The sequence below is a fragment of the Myodes glareolus genome, chromosome 6 (assembly GCF_982192425.1).
Source record: "Myodes glareolus chromosome 6, mMyoGla1.1, whole genome shotgun sequence".
Taxonomy (NCBI): Eukaryota; Metazoa; Chordata; class Mammalia; order Rodentia; family Cricetidae; genus Myodes; species Myodes glareolus.
The window spans coordinates 69,557,753-69,570,963 of record NC_142031.1 but is presented as its reverse complement, the minus strand read 5'-3'; the positions used below and the strand labels follow the sequence as shown (position 1 = coordinate 69,570,963).

Genomic DNA, 13,211 nt, shown 5'->3' with positions numbered 1-13,211 from the left:
CTTCCTCTCCTGCTACGCAAAAGAAAATGGTAGCTTTAATCATCCCTACCTTGGTGATTCCTTATTATCAATAAAAAAATGTGCTTTTTAAATAAGAAATACAGGACATTCAAAAACTATCCTGTTTTGGTTTCCTTCACATAAAATCTGGTTATAATTTCCTCTCAGAAAAGGTAAGACTTTAATGACGCATTATGAATGCACCCCCCCACACACACACACACATCAGACGCCATTCTCTTCCATTTGCTGCAAGGGTTAATCACACTGCAGCAAAATCTGATGACGACGTTGGAAATGGAGGGCGATACTAACCTGTTGCTAATGACAATAGCTGAGTACGAACAACTCTAAGGTTGTGCAATCTTCCTATGGTGTGATCAACCCAAATGAAGGAGGATGTTACATACATTATGATCATCATAATCATATGATTATTTGAAGAAAAAAGGTAATTAAAGTCAACATCTTCAGAAATGGAGGGACTGCCATTTAATATTTCTTCAGGTCTAGTAAAAATTAAAAAAATAACTAAATAATAAATAAAGTGTCTAATCACTGGGAAATTTATTTTAAAGGTATATGATTATTTATACAAAAAAAACCCAAGAGAAGGAACGGAAAATCATTAGATACAAGTTTGATAAATTGATTGGTTGTCAGATATAAAGTCAATAATTAATTCAAGGCATTAAAATATATAAGATTTCTTTTACACTAGAAATAATATATACATAAATAAATATAAGCTAGCCTAAAATTTAAAAATGTATATAATGTATGTTAAAAGGGGGAGATTTCACAAAAAATAAGCTTCCGACTTAATCACAAAAAATTAATTCTTCTAAAATTAACTTATAATTTATCAAAATTCAATTCAAAGCCCAAGTGGGATTTGGAATTTAACACAATTTCTATATTGTTTACCTATAAGAAAAGCTGAGGCTACCTTCAATAATTTAGAAGCAAATCAGACTTTGATAGACTCAAGGAAACATTTTTAATGAGAAAATACACAAAATATTTATCAATTACTAGATACAGAAAGGCTAAGATTAGGACACATACAGCCAAAATAAATAAACAAACATGACAAGACAAAAATTAGAAAACAATCAAGGTTTGAGTATATAACTCATTCTAAATGCAGTCAAGAACTGTGAATTTTATCTACAACAGATCCACGCAGCCAAAGGTTAATGGTTTTAATAGTTTGACAAATCATATGAAAATTAGTGCTTTCAGAGATAATTAGTACTTTTAGAGATATTCACAAAGAACCTGAGCTGATTATTTTAAAAAGGAAGAAATATTAGGGAGGAAGACGTGTTTCTATGCCCAGCACTAGGTGAAGCAGGACTCTGGCAAGGCTGCGTGCTCTGGCCAGCAGGCATTATTTTATATTAAATATATGACCAGTTTTCTTCTGGCTAGTTACAGCACCATACCACTGCTGGCTCCTCTTTTAAAGAATTCGGGGATGTTTAGGATGGATGTCAATTTCATCTCCGCACTGAGCTGGTCCCAAACGTGTGTCTCCTGAACTGCCTATTTGATGGTGCGTCACAGCTGCACTGTAATGTCGGCGGGACACCATCTTCCCTGGGCAAGGAAAATACTGCTTTGCGGTAAACCATGTTAACCCCTGAGAGGCCAAACTCGGCAAAGCACAAAGTAACCAGCAGCACTCATTGTACATTCAGTGCCTGCTCTCCAGAGTGTGACGCAGAAGTCTGCAGCACTTCAAGGCTCACAGTGTATGCTCGGGGCTGCAGCTCTGCCTGTCTGAAGGTCCACATACATGCACACACAGGCACTTCATCACTGCACATACATGTAAACAAAATGTCTTTATTCAGCTGGAACTTACATAAAACAAGACATTTTAATAGCAGCAATTTCAGATATTCACAATACTGTGCAAAAACTGCCTCAAAATCATATTTTCAAAGGTATTTTAGAAGTTTCCGCAGCATTAAAATGGATCAGTGCTGTGTAGAATCTTTAAAATACTCTACATGTGAAAGAAATGCAAGTAATTTAGTGATACTGTGAGGACTAAGTGACAAAGGTATTTTCATACACAAACAAAGATGAATAACCTAGTACAATTTGTTAATAAAATCAATCCAGCCAAATCATCTGTTAACAGATTCAAAATGTCAGACTTTAAGATTTTATCCTTGGAATTTTGTCACTAAAAAGCAACTGTAAAGACAAAAAATAATCCCTTTTTACACAAAATGTATTTGAGACACTTTTAACAAAGTGAGGGAAGGCTGAAAGAATACAGAAAGGGTGATACAAAAAGAACATATAAGCCAACCAAATCCCCAAAGAAAACACACACTTACACAGCAGAGTACACAGTATTACAGGTAGCCATGAGGGGTTTTGTTGTTGTATTTTTTGCTTGTTTGTTTGTTTGTTTTTTCCAGGCAGGGCCTCAGTATATAGCTCTGGTCTACCTTGGATCTCACTCCATAGGCTGGCCTCAAACTCATATAGAGATCTGCTTGACTCTACCTCCAGAGTCCTGGGATCAAAGGCTGAACCACTACGCTCTACTCATGAAGCTTTGATGTATTCCCTGGTTCAAAATCCAGACACAATTCTATACATTTACAGTATGCTTTTAACTATGCCAGCTTTCTTTTTTAGAAAATTATACGGTCTGCCTGAAAGGAGAAGCAGTAAACTCTCAGTCCCTTGCTCCCCCTGGGGAACAAGACAGGAACCCTTGAGCGCCGCTGTAGGCTCTCAGAGGCAGGGTGCACATCATTCAATCAAGTCCTTTTCTTCTAGCTGCATAGCTGGGCCAAATAATATAATTCTCTGGGTTTCAATTTCATCACCTGCAAAGTGGTACGGTTTACATGTTAAGTCCTCAGGAGAGTGCCTGACACATGGTAAACACTCCAGGAGCGTGGCTAGTGTTTTCTTCATCGTTTTGTCCCTGTAAAAATCCAGTGCAAGTAAAATGTGCACCTCGAAGACTGCACCCCTCACCAGTGTTCGTGAGGGGTCAACAGAAGCCATCTAGAGCTACAGCTCCACTCTTGAGTTCTCTCTAAGGATTTACATGCCCTTTTGAACAAAACTGGAATTTAACTGCATCAATTTAAGGTCATTTTTACATCAGTGGTAATAACATGCTATGGAATATAAAAAGTCCTCAATTCCAAGGAGGGAAGCAGAGCAGCGCAATCCAGATCTGACTACTACTACAGAGAGACTCGGTTGACAGCATTTCTTGTCCTTGAATGCATGGAACGCATCCAAATGGGATCTGCAGTCCTCTGATTCTTTCATTCAAAGCAGTCGTGACAGCAAATACCCAAAATTTCAATCCCAACACCAAAAGAAAATCAACGATAACCTGTAATTCTTTGACCTGTAATTATTTGTTCCATAATAGGTCACAGGAACTCCATTTCAATGGGGTTCTGCCCTTTACAATGGAACAGAGAAGTCTAATGCCCCTTTCACAAGGGTCTCCTAAGACCATTGAAAAACATAGATATTTGCATTACAATTCATAACAGTAGCAAAATAACAGTTATGAAGTAGCAACGAACATAATTTATGGTTGGGAGTCACCATACCAGGAGGGTTGCAGCATTAGGGTGGCTAATAATCACTGCTTGAGAGAAAGAAATTCTACAGACAGAGTCCAGGAAAAGCCTGAACAAGCGACAATTGGGTATCCCCACTCAGTATGCTAGCTTAAGACTGTACACTCTTATCCAGTTGGCTAGGCGTCCATGCCTATAAAATGAACACTCCATTAAACCCCAAAAGGATAAGGTTTGGATAGCTCCTGGACAATTGAACATGTGGGAGTTCCTAGAAAGAGATGCATCCCGAGGGGCACATGCTTCTTCCATACCTGACCTCTCCCGTACCTCATCTGAGACACTCTCTCATGTGCACCCTGTGTAATGTCTTTTACAATGAATTGGTACAGGTAATGAGGTTTGCCCGAAATCTGTGAGCCAACCAAGCAAAAACAACCTGTGGCTCACAAGTGGCACCAGACAGGGGCCAGGGGAGTCTTGAAACTTGAGTCCTCAGCCCGTGGGATATACCTGTACTGCCCGTGGAACAGTGAAAGAAATGAACTGGGTTAGAGGACTGCCAGGCAGGTTTGCTCTGGAACGGACTGCTTGCTCACTGTTAGTGTGAAACTCCTGCAACTTTAGGAGTCACTTAAGTAACCTACATTATGAGACTATCTTTTTAGTCCCACTAGACATTCTGTAAGAGCTGCGCCGATGACAAAGCGAGGCCAGCAACCGAAAAGAGGCGAGAGAACAGGCATGCCTTCTAAACAAACACAAGCTCTCCTCAAAGGGCAAGTGATCATTGACCTTGAGAAGCACTGGGTCCAGCAACACTCATTAGGACCCATGTGCCAGCAAGAGAAATAAACAGTGCCGAAGGTAAGGCAAAGTAAATACTGTGTGCTGGACCCGCTTCTGGAACACAGCTGCTCTGCTAACAAGACAGCAGTGGCTCTCATCACCTGCAAAGAGGAAGCTAGCTTCTCTAACTTCGTAAGTTGTACAATCTAATCCCCTACCTAAGCCATGTAAGCTGTACAAGTGATGCTTCCCCAGCAACGCCCCACTCCTCTTTCCCTGAAGTAACAACCAGGTTTATCTATCACTCTACAAAAGGCATTCTCATGTATGTGTGACCTCTTCTCCATTTCCCAGTACCCAAGTGTCAATGCGCTAGCACCTAGGTCTGTAACAGACCTGTCCCCCAGCGATATGTGTTTAAGATTACCTCTCTGCCTTCAGATTAAACCACGGCAATTTAGTCTTCCCTAGCCTCATTACAGCGGCGTGTGAGAACAGATTGTCTCCCTAAATAAACAGTTATATTTCAGTATTCCCACACAGTTTATCTTGCAACTGTTGACTCAATTAAATTGTTGATTCAGAGAAATGTCTGCTAAATAAGGAAAGTGTGAGAGAAGTAATTTAATAACAATAAAAGAAGAATTTGTAAGTGCCTAAAACTGCCTCAACTACAGCCTATATTGCAAAACTGCCTGCCCTGAGCTGGATCGCTTTTCCCCTTCAAGTGCACAAAACATACAGGGCACTTTTAAGACTCACTGGAACACGAGATATTTCAATATTTCAATGCACTTTCCAGGCTTCTTGTGTACTCCAGTGCTAATTTCCAACACACACACACACACACACGCACACACACACACACACAATTTTCTTGTCTGAAACCAAGTTAATACAAAAGTTAAGACATCTTCGGAAAAACTAAGGACTATCTAGCCATGCACCTTGGGGATGCCTTGATGGAACACTCATACGTTATTTCATCACGTGTGAGCTTCAAAGTATGTCCTTACACAGACTGGACAGACACACACCCGATGACTGAGGTGGCTGCCAGGCTGACAGAGAATGAGAATTCCCAGAGAGTAGCTCTGTCTACAAAATCTGACTCCCTGATTTGAACAGCAGTGATGCGGAGAGGTTAGAATATTTTATGTCCAGAGCCTGACTATACCTTATCTCGGGCTAGACTTAACCCCTTACGCCATTCTGTGATTAACAGAATGTTGGGCCTACCATCCTGTGATTAACTGATAAAATCCTTTGGAGAGGATTAACTTAGCAGACAGCATCAGGGAAGAGTCCCCCATCTTGCTGCAACCTGCCTCCGAGGTTTCCACCAACTTATTTTTAAACTGCCTTGCTGGCCCATGGAACCTGGGGTAGCTGAGCTCCATGCTGCCCATGCCCATTTGGCTCTGTTATGAACTCCCTCTTACTCCCTTTGAGGTGAGAGCTCTGCGAGAATTTTTGTTTTTTGTTTGTCAGTAACATTCACAAAGTACAGCATGAAAAATACACGAAGCAGCAATAATTTGTTTACTGCCACGCATTATGTTCTGTAGGTGTCGTTCCTGCATAAAACCGGCTGAAGCCATCAGCGTGTGAAGATGGAGTCACATTGTGACATTATGAGACTATGATATCACTAGGTGATAAAAGTTATTCTGTTCCATTAGAATCTTAAGGGATCATATCAGCAAATATGGTTTCTCACTGACCAAAATGTCATCATGGGTCAATACGTACCGACATTTGCACATGCATCTGTTACAATGCCATGACCAAAAGGAGGAAGAAAGAGGAATAGCTGTAACCAAATTGTAACCAATACTTGTTTTATAAACTTGTCATAGACAATAAGCTTGTTTTTACACAGGAAAAATATCCTAAGAGTGAGCTATTTGGTCCCTTATTCAATAAAGATTGTCAATGATTTCAGAATCACCCAAGGAAAGACTAGAGTTCCAGAGACAAGGATGGTGGTTTGAATGAGCATGGCTCCCATAGAAAAACACGCTTGAACACTTGGTTCTCGGCTAGTGGAACTCTGCTTATGTAAGGAAACAAAGGTAGATCACTTGGAAGTTTACAGGTTCTCTGACTGCAGTTTCATAATTATTAGTGAACTAAAGTCCAGAGTAAGTTAGTGTAGAAATCAGAATTCTCCAGGTTTCTTAACGTAAACGAGAATTCTGGAATGAAGTGGTGACTCTCAGAACTGTTGTGACATGGAAAGGCTGCAGTGTTGTAGTCCAGAGCCTAATGTTCCCACCATTATGTTTTAAAATTGACTTGATTTATCACACTCCTGTTCCTCTGCTGTGCAACTACAAGAAACTGCCTCCATGGGGGAACACAGAACCTGGAAGAACCTAGCATTCAAATTTGGCTCTCGAATAAAGTATCTCTTAATCCCTTTGGGGTGAGTTATGTGGTGTGTGTGTCTGTGTGTGCACGCACTTACAAATACAATCTTGTGACTCTACAGTTTTATTCAGAGCCTAATTGAAGCCTCGCTTCCCTGTGTCCTGTTCCCTCACACACAGCTTTCCCCCTGTGGGACAAGTGTTTTCACATCTGCCCACCTGCCTTGCTCTTCCAAACAAGCTCTACTGCTAGCCAATGTGGGCAGCAGCAATGCTCAGATTCTCCCCTCAATGACTGGCATTGCATTCTAACAGCTCCACCAAAGAATGCATGCTTCCTCTATTCTTGTTTTAGCATTTCTACCCATTTACCACTCAAGTGACTTCAGACTCACTGGTGACTGAGGCTGGCATGCACAAACAAAGGAAAGACTTCTATTGAGACTTCTTTCCTGAGACTCACATAAATTTCCTGCTTGAAGTAACTGCCTGGGTGTTATCAGATAGTCAAAGTAATAGATAATTAAAGTAACAGAACTTCCCTCAATGAACCAGCTTTATTTATAGTCTGTTACCTATTATACAGCTACCCAGATTAGAAACCGTGACGGGTCACCAATTAAAGCCTTGCTCCAACAGAATCAGACACCTGTTGACTGTGTCACCCACACACAACCAACTTGTTATTTCTACAGCTTCCATGCTGACCCTTGCCACTCTTTACCAGAGCTAATTTGACAGCCTCCTCTCAGGTCTCTGTGCACATTGTCTATTTCCATAAGTTATTTTTCTAAAACTGAGATTATCATTCAATGCAAACCCTACTCAAGGCTTTAATAATCTTAACTCTAAAATTCTTGCACCCACCATGTCCTGGCCCACTAACAAATCCCTGACAATATTATCTATCAACTCTGAATATTCTAACTCACATACTCACTCTGCCTAAAATGTGCCCCACATCTACGTTCTTAAATGTCTTATAAAAAGCCTGTTGCTTCTCCCCTAGTTCCATGATATGTGATAAATAATTCACATAACAGGTACCATAATCGGTTACATATGTGTGTACATTCCCAACCCACAGAAAGAAGGGTAGACAGCAGTCATCATCTCCCATGTCTGCAACATGCCTGGCACACAGTAAACACTCAAGGTCTGCAAAGTGAATGAACGCCTGTGCTGATTTTCATAGTTCAATGCAAAAGTAAACAAACCTAATATTTACCTTCCTCTAACAAGATAACTCAAGGACTGAGATCCATTCCAAAAGTTCAGCTAAATCTTTAAACCAGAATCACAGATCTCACCTTATATATACTAAGCCACTATTGTGATAGTCTGAAATGTGTGTGCATCATTTTGTTTGATCCACAGATCCCCAGTTAGAGTCCCTGCCTTACAGAGACCTACCTTGGCTGATAATAGATAAGAAGACACCCACTTCAGAAGGAAATCTGATCCACACTAAAAGTGCAAAACAGGTTGAGAAGAATACAAGCCCTGTTGTTTCCACACATACGCTACTAGCATTAGACACACTAAGGAAGTGTCTATAAACCCGACCAGACATCAGTTAGAAGCAGTTACTGGAAGGTGACCCAGAGAAGGCACAAAAGCTCTCTTCCCTTACGCAGCTCTTCATCTATATCCCACTATAAGTGCGCATTTCTCTTAGTTCTTTGACCCATTCAATCAAATTAATCAGCATGGGGGAGCGCATGCAGGAAACCCAATTTACAGGTTAGTTAGTCGGAACCACGGGTAAAGTAACCTGAGACTGGGGTGAGGGTGCAATGTGTTAGCACTGAGAATTAAGCCCCAAGAAAGTTCTGATACTGTCTTCAGATAGAGATGTCTCAATATGAATTGGCCCTTCAGGAGGTGCATGTGTTGAAGCTCAGTTCCCAGATTGTGGAATTGTTAAGAAGAGATAGGGTCACAACTAGTACCACCTTTATCAGTAGGTTAACCCACTAAAGAGTTCGTATTAACTGGGATACGAGGAGTTGGCTCTAACAGAGGAAATAGGCCAATAGGGTTTATCACTGAAGGATGAATCGTGCTCCTGGCTTTTTCCTGCCTTGCTGCAAAATATTTGCTTACACTGTGTGAAGATTTGCCACTGTAATTGGTTTAATAAAGAGCTGAGTAGCCAACAGATAGGCAGTTGAGAATAAGTGGGACTTCCAAGAAGAGAGAAAACCTCAGGATGAATCTAGGCACGCAAGAGACACCAATAAGACTCTAAAAAAGTCAGGCGTAAGGTACTGAAGAAAGGTTAAAAAGTCGCGTGACAGAACATAGATTTAAAAAATATGAGTTAGGTATAAGAGCTAGTTGGAAACAAGGATAGGCGACAGGTCAAGCTTTTGTAATTAGTAACAAGTCTCTGTGTCATTATTGCAGGCTGGCAGTCCCAACCAGAAAGTACTACACGGCCTCTCGGCATGCCTGGCTACCATGGTAATACCAGAAAGTACTACTACACGGCCTCTCGGCATGCCTGGCTACCATGGTAATACCAGAAAGTACTACTACACGGCCTCTCGGCATGCCTGGCTACCATGGTAATACCAGAAAGTACTACTACACGGCCTCTCAGCATGCCTGGCTACCATGGTAATACCATGCCATGCTACCTCAACGCTCCACCAGCTCAGTTCAGCTGAGAGCCTACAATCTTTACTCTGCTATTTTTTCACAGGTAATTTGCAGTGCTAGTGATAAGAAGTCTGATTATCACTACAGTGCAGAGCAGAACTGAGCTGGATTAGCGAGCATGGAAGCTCTACTGTCAACAATGGAGTTAATTGCCTTTTCCCTGGGAGGTGGAAATCCTGACAACTTTTAGAGGTGAGAAATAATTAGTCGTGAAAGTGTAGCAGGGAAGGCTCTGGGTCAGCTTCTTCTACATGCACACACTGACACCATTTATTTATTCAACACATGTTTTCAAACCATTTTGGCACCAGACATACTGCTAGATAGGATAAACCTGTGCTTCCCATTTATTTTACTCCAAAATACCTCCCTACATATTACTGCATTCCCACGACTATGCGAAGAGTCAGGCAGGGCAATTTCTGTCATCTTTGGTTTACAATTGAGACATGAAAGACATGTGACTTACTGACTTAGGGTCTAAGTTAGAAAGACGCAAATCTGTAGCTAAATAGCTACTCACTGAATCCATGTGCTGTGGAATGTTCCTTTACACTGTGTAAAGATGTGTTATTGTGTTATTGTGTTATTGTGTTATTGTGATTGGTTTCATGAAAACTAAAAGGCCAATAGCTAGGCGGGAGGCAAAGGCTAGTCCTTAAATGTTATTATTACAAACTAGGATATTATTACAAATTTAGGATAATAAAAGTTGGTTAGTCATCTATAACAAACAAATTTATAGCCATGTTAGATATGTTTTCAAGGTCAAACAGATTTATTTTAGATAGACTACATAGACTAGAAAACCCTAAGCTAGGCCAAGTTTTCATACTTAATAAACAGTCTCCATGTGGTTATTTGGGAGCTGGTGAACGGGACAGAGAGGAACTCATTACATCCATCTCACTCTCTTCAAAATTCTCTGCAGCCTTCAAGTTCTTGTTCTATGGCCCTCACCTCCTCCACAGAGAGATTACAATATTATTTCAATCCCAGACGAAAACATCCAAACATCAAGAAAATACAATAGCCAAATCTCCATCCAGCAGCCCAAGGTCAGGACTAACCTGTTGTCCTTACACACGGCCACTCGGTCTCCCCCAGGGATCAGCTTCTTCTGTTGAATCACCCCGTAGCTTTCTCGGCACACCTTTGTGGAACACAGAAAAAGATGTGTTTTCATTTCTCTTAGCTAATGTTCCTTTCTAGAACCCAAGTGACTCAGGGGAACTAGGAGTAAATCTAATTTAATGACTACATTTACAGGAAGTGGGGAGGGGAATAGAATAAAAATCTGAATCAGAAAACACCAACACCTCAAAAACATTTTAAGTCATGGAAATGAATCAAGGAGAAAGTGACATGGACTGTAGAAAGCCGTAGCTTGGAATGTCAGCAGCACAGAGGACTAATGCTTCGGCAGTGTTCCTAAGTGTACAGAAGAACACAGGCTCCTCTTTGCAACACATTTACCAAATTCAGGATACGATGACTAAAATGCTTGACTTAAGTCTCGGATGCTGCTGTCGGTAGGAAATCTACTGTTAATTACGACTCACAGTTACCATGAAGAACAGTCACCATCACAAATACAGGAATGCGTACCGTGAAGTTGAGGCAGAACGTCTCCTCAACATCTTCACCCGGGTAATCTAGAAGCTCCTGAAGACTCCTAGTCACAGAAGAATAGGAAAAGAGGAAATCAAAAATGTTGCAATGGTGTTTCTACTTCAATTATGTCCAGAGTCTTGGCCAAGAAAAATAAAGTCTAGAGAATATAAATCCAGAGAACAGAAAGCCATGCACCTAAACCTTAGAGAATTAAGGCAGCACGTGTGTGAACTCCCTTCCTTGCTGACACATATTTCTCAACTGAAGATGAAATTAACATGGATTTACATTTGATGGGCTTGTGTCTGCTCCCCCTTAGCACTGTCAGTATATATACATACGGACATGAGAACATGGAACTGTAAGGACTCCATAGTCTGGTTTTATCCATATATATTAGTAAAATAATCCTTCTGCCATTAAAATAAAAAGGCCACAAAGTCACTGTAGTGTAAATGAGACTGGCCTCCGGGGGCTCACGTGTTTAATACCTGGTCCCCACTTGGTGGTGCTGTCTTGGGAGGTTCAGAAGGTGTGGCCTTGCTAGAGGAAGTTTACTGGGGAAAAGCTCTGAAGTTTCAAAACCACTCTCATTCCCCCGTGTGCTCTCTCTGGTTACTGGTTGGGATTTGAGAAGTGAGCTCTCTGTTGGTCCTGCTGTCTGCTGCTATGCTTCCCTGCCACAATGGACAATTAGCCCTCTCAAACTATAAGCCCAAATAAATTCTTCATGGCTTTATATCACAATAGAAAAGTCATTAACACAGTCACCTTAGCTATCTGGCTACAACCTAATCCCCAAAATCACAATTCCAAATATGAAAATCCACAAATATCAGAATCCCTAATGTCTAAAATTCCCAAAGTCCAAAATCTCAAATACAATTCTAAACAAGCTAATTTAAATATTTTCTGGAGAGAGGGGTATAGCTTACCCACTAAGCATACAAAAGTTCCTGGTTCAACACCCATTCTTAAAAATGAGAAAGAACAAAATATTGCCCCCAAACAAACCAGAAAAGCCTGTTAAAGTTATTTCCACTTTTAAAGGAAAATTTGGAAAACATAACAACACAAATGTGTATTGAAACTTATATATGTTGATAACTTATGAAATCACTCCAAAACACAAAACAGGCAAATAATATAGAAATTTTCAGAAGCATAAAAGCAATACAAAAATCACAGCTGCAAAGACACAACAGGTAATATCCACACAAACAATATTCACAAATGAATACATCAGAAAGATAATCAGATAAACAAAATAATACTGCTTGGTAGGTGTGAGCGGCAGTTTTACACATGCAACTGTCTGAAATAAAGTGATCAACAGCCCAAATCCTTTGGAAAGATGATTTAACATTACAGTAGGTCACCACATACACAGTCACCCAAAGAACTAAGATCCTGAGAAATGTTATCTTTTATAAATGCAGATGTATAACAAGGAAAGATCTTTCCTGCTGAGCGAGTTTCAACATTTTTATGCACTTGTACAAAGCCAAGGGTACTGTAACAGACTCTTACTGTGTCAAATTTGCAAAAGTTCAGTAACATTAAAAACAAACAGAACCAACCAAACAAAAAAAGCTTTGGAAGTTTTCCAGCAATGTATATGTTCAGTATTGGAAGCAATGAAAAGATCCACTCAAACTCACACTAGCCTATGGGAATGGCCTCTGACACAGTTCTCTGGGTCCTTACTGTGCCTACGACAAGGTGCCCACACCACATATGATCAAGAAAGTTCCAGCCCTTCTCCAGAGTCCATCTTTCTGACCCTTTCTAGTTTTAATCTCTGGAGACTGAGGTTTTCAGAATTTTAGACTTCGGGGATTTTGATCTTCTCAAATTTGGCTATTCAGCATCATGGTGTTTAGGATTCTGTACAGCATGATATTTTATTATCTCTCATACTGGAGAAACATAGTCTTCAGAATGCATTTGCAGTGATTTGGGGAGAAAAAAAAAGGTCCCCAAAGAAAGTAGCACTATTAGGAGGTGTGGCCTTGCTGGAGGAAGTGTGTCACTGTGGGATGGGTTTTGTGGTCTCATATCTACTCAAGCAATGCGCAGTGAGACAGAGCACTTCCTGAGGCCTGTGCATGATGTAGAACTCTCAGCTACCTCCCCAGCACCACATCTGCCTGCATACCGACATGTCCCACCATGATGAAAATGTAAATCACCCCAT

General features: G+C 40.6%; 1 protein-coding gene across 1 annotated transcript in view; it reads right to left on the bottom strand.

Moving 5' to 3' along the window:
* Positions 1-13,211, bottom strand: part of Herc3 (HECT and RLD domain containing E3 ubiquitin protein ligase 3) — a 101,748-nt gene that overhangs the window by 17,814 nt on the left and 70,723 nt on the right. The window contains exons 21-22 of the mRNA XM_048439637.3: positions 11,009-11,075; positions 10,471-10,553 (exon numbers count right to left, since the gene is read on the bottom strand). Of these exons, the coding sequence (XP_048295594.2) occupies positions 10,471-10,553; positions 11,009-11,075 (150 nt within the window). The remainder of the gene's footprint in view (positions 1-10,470; positions 10,554-11,008; positions 11,076-13,211) is intronic.